Source organism: Rhodamnia argentea, chromosome 9 (genome assembly GCF_020921035.1).
Source record: "Rhodamnia argentea isolate NSW1041297 chromosome 9, ASM2092103v1, whole genome shotgun sequence".
NCBI classification, from domain to species: domain Eukaryota; kingdom Viridiplantae; phylum Streptophyta; class Magnoliopsida; order Myrtales; family Myrtaceae; genus Rhodamnia; species Rhodamnia argentea.
In genome coordinates, this window is record NC_063158.1 from 14,218,279 (window position 1) to 14,236,896 (window position 18,618).

The window sequence follows — 18,618 nt, forward strand, 5'->3', positions numbered from 1 at the left end:
AAAAAAAAGACTTGTTAATGGCCTTTGTCAAATCGGCAATTTGGAATGCCATCCCGCACAAGGGCAAGGGCGCCCGATGAGGGCATCTCTTGACCGGGCTAGCCTCGCCAGCCCGACGCCTCTAGTGAGGGTCGCTCAATGCTAGCTCGAACGAGACGGCCCTAACGCCTGTGATGGTTGGGAAAGTAAGAGGAAAAATAAAAATAAAAAAGGAAATTAGAAAGAAAAAAAGTAAATGACGAAAATGCCTTGATTTTGAAATAATGAATGTATTTGAGGCCTTTATTTGAATAAATGAAGGCGCTTGTGATTTTTATTTGAAAATTTTCCTTATTTTTATCACATATTGAAACACCTATAATTTTTTTTCAGACATTTTTACAAACACCTATAATTTACGTACATACACTTTTTTTTTCTTTTTCTTTTGTTGCTGAATCAAGGTTTGTAATTGTTCGCGTCCATCTCCAGACCTGGACACTTGCCGCCTAACCTCCCGCTCCGCCGCTTTCCCGGAACAACGTCGCCATTCTTGTCTGTAAAAACCCTAAACCCTATTTCCCTCATCTTCCCCCACATCCCTCCTCTGCAACTCTCTCTCTCTCTCTCTCTCTCTCTCTCCCAACAACAACAACAACAACAAGATAGCACATTGGTTTTGAGTTACATCTCGGCTTTGGCTGAACATGCCGACTCTGACGGGGAAAAGGTCGAAGAAGAGAGGTGGTGCCAAGGTACACAAGAGAGGCAACAAGAAGTACTCCATAAACGAGGACCCCTTCTTCAGCCACCAAAAGCGGCGCCGGGTCGAGGACGACGGCATGGATGACGACGATGGCGACGACGACGACGACGACGATATAGTAGTCAGCAGCGCCTCCGAGGAGGAAGGCGTCGCGGAAGAGGCGGAGGAGTCCGAGTTCGACAGGGAGACCGCGGACGAGAAGCGGCAGCGAGTGGCGAAGGAGTACCTGGATAAGATTCGGGCGATCGCGAGGAGGGAGAAGGAAGATGACGACGAGGGCGAGGAGGATGAGGAGGAGGATGAGGACGAGTTTGGGGGAAGAGTGCGGGACGGAGTCCGGGATTCGCTCGTCTCGAAGATTCTGCAGCAGGAGCAGCTCGAAGAGAGCGGTAGAGTCCGCCGGCAAATTGCTTCCAGGTGCCTATTTTGGTTTTGACTTTTCGTTCATTTGGCAATGCTGGCGATTATGTGATCGATTAAAGATCTGACTTTTGCAGAATGTGCTCTGTTTTTTGTGTTTAATTGGACCTGGCTAATTGAATTAAACTCAATCACTTTCTCTTTGCTAACAATGCTGATTGAGTGGTTAATTATATGCTCTTGAGATAGCGAGAGATGCTGATTTTGAACTCAATTTTTTTAGTAATGGGGGATTGACTGAGTTCTTTGTGGGGTATCCAACTACTTAAACGAAAGGCAGAACAATTTTGAATTGCCCCATCAAGCGTGGAGATTGGGCATGGATAGTTTGTTCTAAGTTATGCCCCTTCTCTAAGTGCGGGAATGATGGAATGACCTGTGGAAAGACGGAAACAGCTTAAAGGGAACAGTAATGGAAATTTATATGATATGATGTTGTTTGATCGGGGATATTCTATATAAGCACTGTGTATATCAATCAACTGCTCCTACTTTGAAAGGAAGAGATGAATTACTAATAACTATTTGGCAAAAAAAAAATTTACTGGTAACTACTCCTGCTCCTCTCAAGATGGATGAACTGATAACCATCCATTATGCACTTTGAATCCGCCAGTAACCTCCACAGTCCTACTAACTGCCTCTAACGAACACCTAGTAGAAAGTGGGTGTTTAAATAGGGGGTTTTTTTTCTTGGTCCAAGTCAAGAGGAGGTTAACGTATGACTTTTCTACTACTTTGTAGTGATTTATGATATTCATATGGTACAAATCTCTCCAGGGTCATTTTCTTTCTGCCAAAGTGTATAATTGATGATATAATGATCGTAATGTGATCATTACCTGTAAGTGGAAGCACTCCTGGTCCTACCTACTGTTGTATTTTGGTTATTGTGCTCTTTGGCATTTGCAACTAGTTGTACTCGGGATATTATTAGCGTGCTTTGTATTTTTATTAAGTAACATCCACCGTCCTAATCAGCTCCCTTGGAGATTTTCTCCCAGTGACTGGTTAATTTCAATCCTTGGCTCGCGTTTGCAACTAATTTTACTCGCATGTTATTTGGCACACTTTATAATTTCATTATCTAACATCCGACATTCTAATCAGCTGGAGATTTTCTCCAGTGAGTGCTTAATTTCAAATTTTCAATCCTTGAATATTGATATATTTCCTTATAAGGAGGCTAAATCATTGATTCATGCACTTTCTCATGCTGAAGTATGAAATTCATTTCATGTGACATTTGGGCAATGAAGATGTTGAACTGTCATGTGGCAGGGTTAAAAAGCCAGAGACAGTTGATAATTTTTGCGCCTTAGTAAAGCACCGGCATTCGGTCACGGCCGTAGCATTGTCTGAGGATGACTTGAGGGGCTTTTCGGCATCAAAGGATGGTACCATATTGCATTGGGATGTAAGTAGTGGAAAAAGTGAAAAGTATGCTTGGCCTAGAGAGGATACACTGAGGTCTCATGGAACCAAGGATCCGCAAGGTCGAGCTAAAAAGCATAGTAAACATGTTTTAGCTTTGGCTGTTAGCTCAGATGGGAGGTATTTGGCCAGCGGAGGCCAAGATCGCCATGTTCATTTGTGGGACACGCGGACACGCGAGCACATTCAGGTAATTATCTCCTTCCCTGGTTTGTTGTGTAGAAACACATGGTTTTTTTATGGAGCATAAATAACTTGGAACTTCTTGAGGAGATCTGGTCCTCTAACCATGGGAACAATCTTCTCATGAGAGCAGTTCACTGTTGCACACAAATGGTGTCTAGATTGGAACAATTCTCTTATGATTCCTCCGTTGGAGCTCCAGGAATTGGCTTGTTAGAAGCATTGTTTTTGCCCTGATTATCTGTTAGGGAAGAATTAGTTAATCGATCAGGCAGTGAGAATGGTGCTGCAGCTTGGTCATGTATTTTGTCCACTAGAATGCACACATGTTGAACATAAGGGCCTCACCTTTAATCTAATTGCTTCAACTTGCAGGCTTTTCCAGGTCATAGAGGACCGGTGTCTTGTTTAACTTATAGGCAAGGAACTTCGGAACTTTTCTCTGGTTCTTTTGATCGAACAATCAAGATGTGGAACATGGATGACAGAGCTTACATTAACACCTTGTTTGGCCACCAAAGTGAAGTTCTAACTATAGATTGCTTAAGAAAGGAACGTGTTTTGACTGTCGGGCGTGATCGGACAATGCAATTGTTTAAGGTAGAATTTTGCCTTTAATATTTTGTTTATTTGTGTGTTTACTTCTACTCAAATGATCTGCAAATCAACTGAGTTACTGGTTATGTTCTATTGTTTATTTAGACTGGTTACGTAGGCTGTTTTATTTATGCTTTAGAGTTGGCAATTGGTTTAGTTGATTTTGGTATTTCTTTTACTATATTCCGTTTTATATATTTTGAAGAGTTGGGATTAGATCATGGTTGTAATGGGTACAGGCTGATGTGGGAAGATACTGATCTGATTCGATGAGATCTGAAGACACTTCTGGGCTCTGAACAGTACATGGGAACAGTTAGGTGGTCTTTTTGGACAATTCTGAGGACATCACTTTGTATAAGTATCCTTTGCTTTTAGAATCTTCACCGTCCACTTCTATTAGGAAATTGAGTAAACTTAACTTTGTTCCTTCAAATAATGAAATATTATGTCGCTTAGTCTTAGGTACATAGAACTGCTTTAAATTTGTTAAGATCTTCTAAGAAGTGTAATAGTAACTTCAGCATCAACATATATTTACTGTAGAGAGGTGGCCATGGAATACTTTTGAGGGGTGAACGGTATGCATGCTTTTACTTAATTATTTGTCAATGATAGAGTCAGAGCTGATGGTTCATTTTTAGTGCCTCGTCTTTCACCGTCGAGCATGAAATCAATTCTAGAATTAGCCATTTGTGATTCTCATATGACAAATCTGCATGGTAGGATTGTCATTGAGATTTCTTGGTTCATTTTTTACACTTATCAAAGAAATATTTCATGCTTATTGTTTGCAAAATATTAACTTTCATGGCTTTCGACCTCTGTTGAGCAGATTCCGGAGGAGACAAGAATAGTTTTCCGAGCTCCAGCATCATCTTTGGAATGCTGTTGTTTTATTAGCAATGATCAATATCTGACCGGCTCGGATGATGGAAGTGTTGAGCTCTGGAGTATGCTACGAAAGAAACCTGTTTACATCATTAAGAATGCTCACCCTTTCTTCCTCAAGGACAATAAGTTTGATAACGGAGATAGCGAAAAGATCCCCAATGGTGACGCAGGTAGAGCTGAGATTAAGATTCCTTCATTTTTATGGAAACCCTTTTATTGTTCTATCTGGTGATAATTGATTTTTTGTTGTTCATGTGTCCGACACTATTTCCCCTCTAATCAACCTTAATTAGTTGTTGCTGACTTTTTTCTGTATGAGAGAAAGAAAAACTTTTGCCTCTTCTCTACGTATCAAAAATACATACAGTTTCCTGTTCCAAACAGGTCATCCTTCCCATTTTCCATGATTGGCTTAAAAATTTTCTAACCTTTTGTTGTTTGGAAAGCATTTTATAATTGTTGACTCTCTGGAAGTTGAAGCTATCTACTTAATTCGTTAATATCTTTCAGCAACTTGAGAGTTATCTTTACTATCATGATTTCTCCTCGCAGAGAACTTCAAATCCAACCCTGAAAATACTCAGAACTCAACAGCACATTCATGGGTGAGTTCAATCAGTGTGTGCAGAGGTAGTGATCTTGCCGCCTCAGGTGCTGGAAATGGTTACATTCGTCTGTGGGCTGTCAAAAGCGAGACCAATAATATTCAGCCCTTATATGACCTTCCACTGGTATGCTGTAGTTGCATTACCTTTTGTATTATTGCTTTTTGAGATTTTTAACAAATCAAAGTTTTCTCCGAAATGCTTCTTGAGTGATGATTTGCAAGTGGTGATTATAGTAATTCCCTCTTGGCCATAATACACTTAGTTGCTTGTTGACTTTAGCATACTATTTAAGAGTCTTGTTTTTAGTCTCCTAATAGAAGATGAAGGCTCATCGTGGCCAGGACATTGTTGTCCTTAGTGAACCATGACTGCTTTATAGAAATATAAGTCATAATTTAAGTAACTCCATAATTTCTATGATGTTTGTTTGGTAAATGTGAAGATCTTCTTTTTGCGTCAGTTAACCTATTGGGAGGACTAAAATGTTTTCGTAAAACTGTCCCAGTGAGCAACCTCTAAGGAGCTTGAATGAGTTTTAACATCCTGGGTCGATTCTTTTGAGCTCTTGAGGCAGGATTTTTTTTTCTTATGAATGACGTCAGTAGGAAGATTATGTGGCTCAGTACTTTGCTCTATAAGTCAAATGTTATCACTGGCCCCCAATTTGGTTGATCCTTGCATCAGTAAGATTTTTCCAGTTGAAACTGAGAGAAGCCTAAAGGAAGTGAATTGAAGAGACAACGTATCTTTTCTTTTCTTGGTCTTCATAATGCATTGTGCTAGTCTTGTTGGTCAATTTGTTGTTGAATGTAAGGGGAGCTTCTTCATAGGCAAACATCTTGAACACAATGAAAATTATCAATATCCTGGTCGAATAATTTTTTCTGGTAGGACCTGGGCAAATGAACTAAATCCAAATTTTATTGCTCGACTATTGAAAACCTCAAACACCCCCTTGTTCCTTCCTATTGTTGAATCTAGTCACTCTTTTATTGTATGGTCTGGAATTGAACGATATCAGTCCTTTCATTTCAGTCACTGCATCCATTTGACAGAAATTTTGGTAACAGGTTGGATTTGTCAATTCATTGGCATTTGCAAAATCTGGGGAGTTCCTTGTGGCGGGTGTTGGACAGGTGGTTCTTTCCCTTTACTTCAACTTAATATTCTTTCTCCATGCATAATGTGGCGCTCGATTGAAAGGCAACATTGATGACTTAAACATAGTCACCACTGAGGAAAGTACTTATAGAAAGTAATAAAACACTCGAAAGTTTTCTATCATGCCAGGAGTCGCTTCTTTGGTGCTTCCCAAATATCCTCTCTCTTTTTCAATGTGCTTTTAGTTTAGGGATGGTAAACTGGTCAGCTTGAAAGTATGTGTCTTTGTATGATGAGCAAAGTAATTGAGTACTAAATGATCGCTTAATCTGTCAATGAAAATGATAAAATAGCCCCGAAATTTCCAAGCTCCCTAATCCGTATTGCACTTATTGATCCACCTTAGTCCTGAAACCTAAGTTCAACCTGATGAAAATATGCTAGAGTCGGATGCTTGCATAATTTCCTATGACTCTCTGTGTCCACAAGATTAGAGATGATGAGGACATCCTCTTGATAGAATGTAGCCTCCAAAGCATTCTTGCTATTTGCATATTGCTAATTTGTCTAATAGAGTGAGAGTTCATGATAACAAGTCGATCAAATTGTCATGGTAGACTATTATTCCATCTGGTGTCTCTTGTTGGATTGTTCTCTTTTGTAAGTTGATCAGTTAATGGAGCCAAGATCTTGAGTTGGAATTGGCCGATTAGAACTTAAAATAGGAGTGTAACAACCAACACAAAGATGGGGAATGGGAATAACTGATTGAGTGTCCATTTTTCTCTGGTTTCTATATTGATAATGTAAATCGCATTGTTATACTTCTATCGCTTTTGAAACTTCATAGTGAACCATTATATGGGGGCAAAATGTTTTTTTTCTTGGTCCCATATTAGGATTTGATACATTGAAGATGCGAAGAAGTTTCTGAGTTTAAGACTACTCAAGCATCCATGGACACACAAGAAGAAAACTTATGCAATGCACATCTATTTTTTGGGGGAGAGGAGTGATAAACATGTTCGACTTTTTGCCTAGAAATTTGATGATGAATGTTGAGATCTTTGGGATAAACTGCAGACTTCCTTTACTTGTTCTTGAATGTCTCATTGATGATTTACCTCTAATGGGATTGGAAATGGGCCTGATTTCTCTTTTTATCCCTTGATACATCATCCTTTATCTCGATGTGGGGTGTCATATGTTTGTCTTTGTGTTTGTTTGAGTTCTCATTAGTACGCAGTGGTGTTACTCCTCCCATTATCTGTGTTGCCTATCTTGCGGGATATGTAGAAGTATCTCTTTCATTGTGAAAGAAAGAAGTCAGTGTCCAATTGGTGTACTAATTTCATGAAGACAGATTGAAAACACTCTTCCTTTATGAGGACGTCTAGAAAATGTTGTTGATTGTTGCTGCTGCTTTCCCTAAAAGGTTTTAAGAACTATTTTGCGACTTGTCAATAGGATGGACAACTTGAACATACTTACTCGGATTTGTTTGTTTCTTCTTCAAAATGCATTTTCCTCACTTGTCAAAATCACCAAAAACTATTAGAATCAGGATGGCCTGAAGTTCTGATAATTGTTTTCTAAATCATCATATTTTTATGTTACTAATGTCTAGTTCTCTGTTTCTTTGGAGCAGGAACCCCGTCTAGGACGGTGGGGGCGTGTACAAGCTGCCAGTAATGGCGTTGCCGTCCAGTCTCTCAAGCTTTTGTAAGGGCGATCATTGGCTCTTCAATTTTGACTGATAAAAGGTTGTCTTTATCTCTGTAATGATTATTCAGCTTCTTTGCTGACTTTTACTCTATACGAGCCGTCTGTATCCATCGGTGTTTCATTACATTTTTAGAAAGAAAGAATCATCCAGAGAGCAAATTTGATGGTCTATTAGGAAAAACTAATGAGGGTCGCTTAGTTTTCGGGATGTTTGGTTTGATTTATGCAACCAAACAGGTGGGGTCACACCTGCTTCAAGTCCATTATTCCACATCAAACAGAGTTGAGAGAAGATTAATTCTTCTTGACGCTGTTTCTCATCTTTGTTAACACTTCAAATGGACATTACAAACTTGTGTTAAGAAAATCAACGATTTGTCGTGGTCCTTTTCTTCTTCTTCCCGAGTAGTCACGCATGAATCGAACTCGAGACGAAATTCTGGTAGATGATGCACCAGGTTTGTTCGTGGAACTTAGCCAAAATTCCATGATCAGTTTGAGAAGATTTATTTCTACCGAAAATACGAAAGTGAGATAAGAAAAGAAGCATTTTGAAAATTCGAAGAAAGCATCTACAACTTTATGCGTCCTTGATTCATAGTTATTAACAGATGTGACCTTCGGCTGCAGTGTATGACTTTCTTTTTTTTTTTGGTCAAAGTAGCGTGTGACCTTAAGTGTACTCTGTTCCAACAGAGCTAGCCAAATGTGATACATATGAGAATGTAATGCAGCAGGAACATGGTGTGTAATAAGCTTTCGTCATTTGTTCTCAGTCGTGCTCTGGTGTTAACGCGTCTCGTTTACATCTGAATGTGCTACAGTGTATTGTTAGAATGGCTCTCTCTTCGTCGTGAGAAAAGGTTTTGGTGATGTCTCAGCGAAAGCGCCCCCCACCTAGACGCCATCTCAACAAGAATAAAATCCACAATTCAGATTGTCAACCAGAAATTAATAGACATTCAAAGTCATCTCTCTGTCTTTTATGGTACGTTTGTGTTTGCATTTTGCGAATCTATGATCAGTAGACGTATTTATGTAAAGGTAATGCATCTAGCTATCCCACCATCATTTGAGACCAAGTAGAAGACGTGTTTTATATTAAGAGTGACCAGTTATCGGTCCGGTCCGGTCTCACCCCAGAATTGGGAACCAAATTGGAGGGATCGATTCTCAGTTTTCGAAACCTTTGTCCAGTCCAGTTCCCAGGCGGAGGTGCACATTACTCCTACAAATAGCCATAATGCACGAAAATTTTTCACTGCCGACTGGTCAGGGAAAAAGTGCACCAAACAAAAGAAGAAGGGGAAAGGTGCGAAGAGGATTAAGCCTGTCTTTTTGCATCGGTATTTTACGTTTGAACTTTGACCAGTAAGTGTAATTCTCTGAAATTCAGCGGATATGAAGACGCGTGGAAAGAAGAGGCTGCGCGTTTAGATTAAGGTTAATGTTTAAGAAATTTAAAAATAAATAAAAAATTATTCGGTCCGGTCCGGGTGGCCTGGTTCCTCCTAGAACTAGAAACCGAACCACCTGGACACCGATTCCAATTTCAAGGAACTAGGAATCAGAACGATGCTCTCTAGAATTGAACCAAACCGGCTTGTTCGGTCCGATCCAGGCGGTTCCCGGTTCAATTAGTTCATTATGCTCAACCCTATTTTATATAGTGTCATATCGAAAATTTGTACAGTACATACAAAACCGTATGGAAATTTTAACTACTATGGAGTTATTACTTGTAGACAAGTGTGTATAATTGTACTCGTATTACAATTAGATATGCATTACAAAACCAAAAATCACTTCTTCTTTTTGACTGATGGGATGTGATCAACCCTGAACCTTCGTTTTTTGAGTATTTGAATGGGGGAGGACAGCAATTGATTCAGCTCATCTGTTGAACAATCCGAGTTAGATTAGAGTCAAAAGAGCAAATGGGATGCCGATTCCTAGAGCCCAAATCTCCACGAGATGCTTACTTTCTTTGGCGAAATTGTCCAAAATATGATCCACGTCAACGCCAGGTCCACATAGTCGATTGCCGTCCAAAATTAATTGGTAGGATTAAATTGATGAATCGTTGAAAGATGTAACACTAAATTGGCATAATTGAAATTTTTAGAACTATGATACATTATATTTAAAAAAATTTAGACGATTTTCTCCCACTTCTTTTGATTTTGCTAGGGGTAAAGCCGATTTTGATTTCACTATCTAGTGGCGGCTCATGCTAATCCATTACATCAAATTAGCTTGTTCTTTAGTTTAGAAAAAAAACTGAAAAGAGATGTGCCTAAGCTACACGCACGACACGGATTCATTTTCCCACGCCGACGAGTGTAAGGAATTCTGTGTTTGCACCATCCATTCGAATTCCGACTCTCGTCTTATCGGATCAGTGAAGGGATTTATCGGAACCGAATCGGATTATCACACGTAGAATCGAGAAAAATTGAAAGACGCACGAGATTACCCAGGTTCACCCCAAGATTAGGACTACGTCCCGCAAAGAGATTTTCACTATATTTTTCGGTTTACAGCTAATTCGCAAATTACAATAATAAAACCGAGCAAAATATATATGTCCAAAAACGGGCTAAAAAACCTAAATCTCTTAATCTCAACCATACGGGCCAGCTTAAATAAAAGCCCAAACCTGTAAAGGTTTCGGGGACGCCGCCCTCGAACCCCCGCCCGCTCACCAATGGAACCCCGTCGGGGAGGCGCTTTCCCCCGAACCCCCGACCGGCGGCAATGGGACACCCGTGTCGGGCGCCGCCTCCGAACCCCGCATCCCGCGTGGGGTCATATGTCGTTGGATAACACTTCGGTTTCCCTAAGCTCACGTGGGCGTATCCGGTGTGAGAAACAAGGGTCCCCGAAGTATTTGCCAACTCCAACAATCAGCAGGATACTTGGCAGGTCTGTGAATTACCTACTCAACACGGGCAGATTTAGCATACCAGGTTGCTCGCTTTACCAGGCTGCTCGCTTTACAAAGCTCGACGCATTGTTATTCCCAGCAGATTTAGCATACCAGGTTGCTCGCTTGACAAAGCTTGACGACATGCATGAAACCGAAATCATTCACTTCAACACGACCAAATTGCTCGCTTTACAAAGCTCGACCACGTGTTTACTTCCAACACAACCACAACGCATAGTGACTCGATATGGCGTGTGAATTAGTGTAAGAGAATATTTTCCAATTGGAGTCAGATGGATGGATCATGGAGTCAACTCATGAAAAGTGATCACTGGGGTTGGAGTCAGTGCTGGAGTCAAGGTTGGAGTCGATTATCGAGGGCTGAGGATTTCAGGTGCTTTTTAGACTTTTCCTTTTACCTCCTCTCTCTCTCTCTCCCTCCCCTTTTTAGTTTCAGTGTTCACACGCACGGTGGCCTGCAACTGACGTGGCATACGTGTTTTAGTCCCAGCCACTCATGATTTGACACATGTTTAATTTCTGGCTTGGCCAAGCATCAACCCTCTTTCTCCCTTGCTCCATTCTCCATCAAAAAGTGGGCTCCATCATGAACACGTGGCGATTGATGAATGGAGTGGTGGCTGGCTGACTTGGAAAGACCGGAGTGCAATATTTTCCTCTATTTCCGCCTCTAAATCCTTTCCTCCATTTTCGATCCCCCGTTGCATATCGTACGACCCAATTCGAGAAGAGCGTTCTTTCTTCTTCTTCTTCTTCTTCTTCTTCTTCACTTCGACTCCAACGCATTTGACTCCATCCGCTCTCGAATCCAGAACCATCCTTTTCATGTTTCTCGTATGTAGTTTATGGAATTCGTTTCCAACAGATACATTCTAACCAAAGTAAAAGGCTTCATGAAAAGTTTTGCCCATTTTTTAAGAAAATAATTTATGCATTTCCCTACTTTGGTAAAATAAAAAGAGATAAGAATTTCGTTTCTCTTGACTCATTATCGCATGTGCGGGACGCAGGGTACTCCAGGATGGCTACAATGCCACCGGTCGAGGAGGGTACAACTGATGAATTTTCCTTTGATTACATCAGTATAAGATGTTAATAAATAATAATGTAATGGGTCTATTATCATAACATTAAAATGCCCCGGTTTGTTATTTTATGATTATCATATTATTACGACACTTCGTTAGTGTCGTAATTTGGGATTGGTGTGAATTTATCCGCCTCAAGTCATTGATTAGCGGTTGCATCATGTCGTGTATCATCGATTATGGATGGCAAAACTTACTTGCAAGAATGCTACTTGAGCAGCATATATGGATATGGTTAGAAACTCTCGATCGATGAATAGTTCAATGAGATCCAACAAGGGATTTAGGTTGTTTCCCATGGATATACAGAAAAGTTTTATGTACTTCCAAGAGTACATCCAAGAGTTTCTAGTGCTTCGCAACCCCAATCAGTAGGAGTGTATTCAATAAGTGAACCGATAGCATATTTGTAATGATATGATTAAAATGATTAGTTTACAGGATTATACCATATGATAATCATGACATAAAATACCAACAATGGGTAGATTACAATGTGTCAAAAGTCACATGCAAATGGGAAATGTTTCCCCGATAGTACCGTCAAGAACGGTACAATCTTAATTGTAGATTTACACACCATCATTGCTTGTTTTGCATAAATCACTCATTGATTGGGACATCCGTAATTAGAAATAACTAACAAGACTGTCTTTCATGCTGACCTTCCTATGCAAATTATAGACATCCACCTGTAAAGAGGACACATACTACGAGAAAGTCCATTAGAATAGGTAGGCTGAGCAGTTTATGCCCATAAAAGGCGAGGCTAGGCCAATGATTTTGCCCCTGCATAAAAATTCGTGTAGAGCATACGAAAAAGAAGTGGCATGCGTTATATGCCCAAACACATAATTTTAAATGGCATACAAGTGCATGTTTTCTTTTCCCGAATGTAGAAAGAGATCACCAAAGACAATCTATTTTCCATTTCAAGAATAGGAATTAAAAATATTAATGTCTATTCTAATCTAATATATCATTACGAAGTTAGGGATGAACAATTGTGGTTACCCCATGTGGCAAAACACTTGTACGTCTAAGCCATGACATAGTAGCGCCTACCAATAATGGCATGCTATTTGAATTGCGATGGCCACATATTAACTGTTTTACTTTGCAATTGGTTTCAATTTTAAGTGTAACTCGAGCTGCAAAGAATAATCTTCATATCGTATGGGAACTAGCAATACCGCAAAACGGTTAATGAAATTTGGTCGATCCTATACGAATGAAAATTAAAACTCAAAAGAATCTAGGATAAAACAAATTTGGAATTGTGGTCGATCAACATTAAAAAAAAAAAAAGTTCACGAAATGTAGCCAATCCACTTTAAGTGGCAATTAAAATTTAAAGAGAAGTTGAGATACAAAGAATTTTGGAATATGATCAATCAACATAGGAAAAGGTTAGGATATTTATAGGATACATGTAGAAACATGACTTAAGTTTGCCATTGAGAATTTAAAGTTTTATTTTGATCGATTGAAAAAAAAAATCAAACAAACAAACAAACTTCAATCAGGTCTCAAGCTCGTTGTTGGATGAGGATTCAAGTTTCGGTAATCCGACATGGCTTCAACGTGGAATATTAGGTCATTTGCCACATGTCATCTCCAACGTATGAATTTCGCAAACAGCAAGCGCGAGACATGATTAAGATTTTTCATAAAACATTAAATTCTCGATTGACCAAGAAAAAATCATAAATCATCAATTAACCAATGATCAACCCTTTTAACATCTTGTTTTAACACCAATCCCAAAGATTGAATATGCCCCACAAATGTTTTCTAATTTTTACACACCTCACCGGTTTATTGGAGAGAGAGCGAGAGAGAGAGAGAGAGAGAGAGAGAGTTTTTGGCATCATTTTGCACATGTATTGATTACAAAATCAAATGTGCACAAATTTAAGGAATATGGCACGGTAGAGAAAGGAAGTTGAGACCCCCATTAGCTCTTTAATGAGGGTTTAATTGAGGGGTGTCACCGGTAATGACGTTTAATTGAGAAATTTTCCATATACTCACGTAACATTGTCTCATGGACCGTTGCGCAACTATCGATTTGTTTTCCACTAATTAATGTTGTGTGTTGTTCAAATTTATTTCAGTGATTTTGTAATATTTATCTATCCTCTCAATTAGGCTTATCGTTCGTGTTGTCTTTTATTTTGCGATGTGAAAGTATAATTAAAGATGTCGCCGAATGCCTTTAGCAATCACAGCCGCAACATCAGCTGATGCCAAATCATATGTCCGAAAAAATTGACGCCAGGATTCGTTCGCGACGGAGTTCGGCAAGGCTAGGGATTCGCTTGATTTCTTGTATCGATCGATCTTTCGGATAATTTCGGGCATGATGAGAACCAAACTGCAGTCATTCCAATTTCATCATCGACATGGGAAGTCACAAGAACAGCAGTCACAAGTTGCTGTGGACGGAGCGAACATGCGATTGAACTTCCTGACGAGCTACGGGCCTCCTTATGTTTCTTGTAGTAGTGGTTAGCGCTCCTGACACGCCCTTCCAACATACATAGGTGGGTCAGTTTTAAACATTTTTAATAAATTAGAGGTCAAAATATAAATCTATCAAAAATATATATACTTAAATCATATATCCAATCAGATTAAAAAAAATCTAATCGTAAATCCCTAATAAAAGAAGAAGAAACTCACCGCTAATATGCATAATAATATAAATTTAACATACAACGTGTTCTAACATTTCGAATTCTCTATTTTTTTTTTTTTAAATGATGTGTCAATTTATCTTGTCGTCTCGTCTCGTCTGGTCTTGTATCGCATGTCGCATGTGTCAGTGCTACTTGGCAAATAGCATCGCACACTCCTTAAAATTTAAATGGGCAAAGCTGTTGATTCTTATCAGTCCTCAAGTGTTTTTTATTCAAGTCAAAGAAGTTCGCATATTCGTTGCCTTGAGTACCAACAAAATTGACCTTCGGTTTCCATAACTTAATTCTAAACCCCACAAATAGCTTCACACACTCCTTAAATTTTAAATGGTCCAAAGTAACCCTCACTGGGAGCTCATTAATGGTAAATTTGATGGAGGGAAAAATATATTTAGCGCTGATTAAGCAATCGGATAAATTTTTGTCATCCCAAAGCTGTTGTCTTTTGTCTTCAAAGAGGAGAAGTATTCTGATAAAAAGAAAAAGACGGAGATTTGTCACGGTCCGGAGGTTTCCCTAAACCAAAGGACCGTGAACCAAATAATTTTTGTCATCCCTTTTCTTTGTTATCTATTATTATAGGTGCATTCCCATATTGCCTTTACTCGATTGAAGATAATCACTGGAGTCGAATCCATCGTCGCTCCTCCTTGACGTAACTCTGTCTTCAATCCCAGTTCAGTCGTTTGATAGAATCAAATCACATCTCGTTCTTCATTGACGTTCGGATCAAACCATCCAGACTTCTGTAGCTGGATTTCTTACTGCCAATGGCAAAATTGGGGGAAAACCCTTTCCCCCAATAAATTGGACCCTCAGGGATTGGGGCTTTCTGATTACACTTATCGACGAGAAAACCTAGAGATGGAGACTTGCAGTTGGTGGCGGTAGCGGCGGAGAAGCCGAAGTCGGAGCTCTCGCTGAGGCCCCTGATTAGCTGCGGCTCCGCCGCACTCGATTGTCAAGTTCTGTCATCTAGAATTCTGCATTACTAGCTCCTAAATAAGGGATCTTCAAGGGCTTGTAGAAGCACCTTGCGAGTGACATATATAGCTTTCCTTGATTTAGACCGCTTAACATACTAAGCTACTCTCGTTATGTAGCGATACTCGTCATGTCACAATACAATCTTTTCAGAGAGGAATTGTGAACACGAAAATTTTGAAAATTCAAGCACTTAGAGAAGCGCATTTTCCAACAACTTTCGTGTCTTGACAATTTGCAAATGAGGACATTAAAATATCGAAATTAATTTGACAAATCTAATCAGTCACTCAAATGATTTTCCAAGTCTTATCAGAACAATTTTTTTTTAAACGAACATTAGCTACGACTTCACACTTTCAACTTGCACAAATCCACTGCAACCCATCACTATAACTCTGCTTAATTCTGCAAATACCACAGCAACTACGAACAATGCTTATTCAGAAAACATATGATCGCAAGAAATAGTAAAAAGAACATTGTTCGATGTATTTCATTGTCATAAAACAACAAAGGGACTACACAATAGACCAATACTTATAGACAAGATTAGGTACGATTTTGTCATTCCAACTTGACAGATTTTCTGTTGGTGGAGTTTGATCCAGTCACTTCCTGTTATCAGCTTCTGTGAAAGATAAATAAGGAAACAATGGAAGCCATTTTGCAAAATAAACAAAATACCTCTGCCAATAATTTATGTTGAGTTAACATTTAGTGCTGTACTAGTGTAATATCCGTTTTTGTTCCTTGATTTTCTTGTATCTTTCTTGGAACTTGAAAGGTCTCCGTACTCATTTTTTTCCACACTGTTAATATTCTGATATGTAAAACAGGAAACCAAAAACATTCACTGTTCTTATCGATGTTATTGCTTCGACAGAAAATCTTCTGCCAAAACACCCACCAAGTAGTTTCTTTGTACTCCATAGCTCTACAACACATTAGTTCCCTGAATGTAGAAAATGGTTTGGGATGAAAATAAATGCTAATACTTCCTAAGAGACTGCAGTTGGTGCCTACCATCTAATTTTACTAACATCCTAACCATGTATGTCCAACAAATTGGGTATGGTAATCGGAGTCGCGGGACCGTAGAAACAGCCTCCCTTCATACATGATATTACCAGTCTTCAGTATATTTAATTTACAATCAATCACCAAGGCTGGCCCTTGCCTCCAAGCCGTCGAGCCAGCTCAAAATCCTTCCTCACTGTGATGAAAAGAGCAAAATAATATTGTAAGTGAAGCAAATCAAGTCCGAGTATCAAGAGTGGCTGTCAACACAATCAATATCTAATCTTGCGGTCATTGGATCGACATCTGGTTATATCAATTCTATGTCAAATATGAGGCAGTTTCCATCGAGTCAACAGCAAGAGTCTTCATATCAGTAGAGGAGTAAATGGGGTATTTTGCTTCTCAATGGGATTCTCATTAAGGTCAATGATAGGGTAGGCCAAACGGTACAGTGTATACAAGGATAAGGCATACATCTCAGCCACTTCATGAGCCTTATAATACGATGTATTACGCGCATACACGTTCTTAATGTAATCACTTAAGCAAAATTAAGATAGTGTAAAAGGAAACCTCTAAGCACAATTACATTGTCAAGGGAGTATTAACCTTCAAACTTCACCTGCCTAACCTTGTGGATCCTTCCGCCACGTATTAAAAAAGAAAAATGTCCATCCAAACCAAATGAACATTTGTCACCCAAATTCCAGACAGGAAAAAGATTATTTTCTCTATGTTTATCCATAGTTCACCAGTGTAGCATAATTTGTTGATGCTACAAATTAAATAGGACTTACTGAGGGTAACACGCTTTGCATGAATAGTGCATAGCGTTGCATCTTCAAATAAATGAACCAGAAAATCCTCTGCTGCCTACATAAAGAAAGACCAGTATAAGTTACAATAAAATAGTACAACCAGCCACATTCAGCCATCAAAAAAATTGAAGACACTGCCGACTTTTTTCCTAGCATTTGAGTATCAAATGAAATAGCTTATGCTCTCAATACCAAGTTAAAGTAGACCAAAGAGTTAGATGCAGTTAACGCATAATCTTATTGCAGCTAACATGGTGCTGTATGTTCTGCTCTGCAATTAACTATGTTGTTGATGAAATTACAGCATCATCCGCACATTTAGCCATCCAACTTCCAGTCGAGGATGATAATAAAAGAACCAGTATTCACACAGCCGCACTTTCAAGTAGAAACCAGGGGCATCCAGAGGCAAAGACTCAATCCAACGAATATATCAGAAGATAGCTTAATTTGACACAACAATTAATTAACAAAAGATACCACATTTCCCAAATGAAAATTTTCTACAATAATCATGACTCCAAGTGAAGCATATAGAATAGCAAAGGCAGCATGCTGATAGGTGGAGATTATCCAGAGAGTCATATAGGAAGAGCATAGAACATATTCAATGTCAAAGATCTCTCGGAAGACCATGTCACATGTGCAGCCACCGCCAATAATCATGACTCCAAGTGAAGCATATAGAATAGCAAAGGCAGCGTGCTGATAGGTGGATATTATCTATAGCATGTTCAATGTCAAAGATATCTCGAAAGACCATGTCACATTTGCATCCACTGCTGCTCAAAGTACAAATTATGTTGACACTAATACCTCCTGTAGAGCCACTAGAGCTTCAGCTGTCCAACGAGTGATATTAGGGGCTAGAGTGCCACTAATTTCTCTTACCTGCAATGACAACAAAAAACATCTCCATCAGGAATACCACCTGAAAGAATCTCCATAACAGATACATGCAAAGGTTCCAATAGCCACAGCACATTAAGTTTTCAAGATTTGCTGGTAAGATATGACTCAAGCTAATTAATACATCTAGCTCAGAAGCAACTGAAACTGAGGCATTGATGGAAATCATTTCCTGACTTATCACATAGGTCGAAATGGAAATTTATACATTAAAAGCGTTTGATATATTTAGATATTACTGAACTAGCTGATTAAATGACATTATATTGTTGGGATTGCCCTGGAATGTGTACATAAATATTTGTCATCAGCTCGTTTTACTGCATTAGAGACATAAATGTGCTATCTGATCATTCTCCTCCTAGAGATGGGAACAAAATTACACAAATTCGTCTCAGTAAAGAAATGAAAAAAGCAAGAGTTCAGTACAGAATTGA

General features: G+C 39.2%; 2 protein-coding genes across 2 annotated transcripts in view; one reads left to right on the top strand and one right to left on the bottom strand.

Annotated features, from left to right (window-relative positions):
• Positions 1 to 449: 449 nt before the first annotated feature.
• LOC115726624 (U3 snoRNP-associated protein-like EMB2271) lies at positions 450 to 8,095 on the top strand. Its single transcript, XM_030656579.2, has 7 exons — positions 450 to 1,162; positions 2,447 to 2,789; positions 3,158 to 3,382; positions 4,215 to 4,443; positions 4,826 to 5,004; positions 5,952 to 6,017; positions 7,631 to 8,095. Exons 1-7 carry the CDS (start codon positions 687 to 689, stop codon positions 7,706 to 7,708), a joined length of 1,596 nt encoding a protein of 531 aa, XP_030512439.2. The 5' UTR covers positions 450 to 686; the 3' UTR covers positions 7,709 to 8,095.
• An 8,167-nt stretch (positions 8,096 to 16,262) lies between these two features.
• LOC115726615 (histone H3-like centromeric protein HTR12) overlaps positions 16,263 to 18,618 on the bottom strand; it is a 28,817-nt gene continuing 26,461 nt past the window's right edge. The window contains exons 7-9 of the mRNA XM_048285142.1: positions 18,089 to 18,163; positions 17,252 to 17,327; positions 16,263 to 16,647 (exon numbers count right to left, since the gene is read on the bottom strand). Of these exons, the coding sequence (XP_048141099.1) occupies positions 16,592 to 16,647; positions 17,252 to 17,327; positions 18,089 to 18,163 (207 nt within the window). The 3' untranslated portion in view covers positions 16,263 to 16,591. The remainder of the gene's footprint in view (positions 16,648 to 17,251; positions 17,328 to 18,088; positions 18,164 to 18,618) is intronic.

Excerpts from the sequence above, each read along its gene's own strand:
- LOC115726624 (XM_030656579.2), top strand. The coding sequence starts at position 687 with ATGCCGACTCTGACGGGGAAAAGGTCGAAGAAGAGAGGTGGTGCCAAG. Across the intron at positions 3,383-4,214 it reads GGACAATGCAATTGTTTAAG|ATTCCGGAGGAGACAAGAAT; the intron begins GTAGAATTTTGC and ends TCTGTTGAGCAG. Across the intron at positions 5,005-5,951 it reads CCTTATATGACCTTCCACTG|GTTGGATTTGTCAATTCATT; the intron begins GTATGCTGTAGT and ends TTTTGGTAACAG.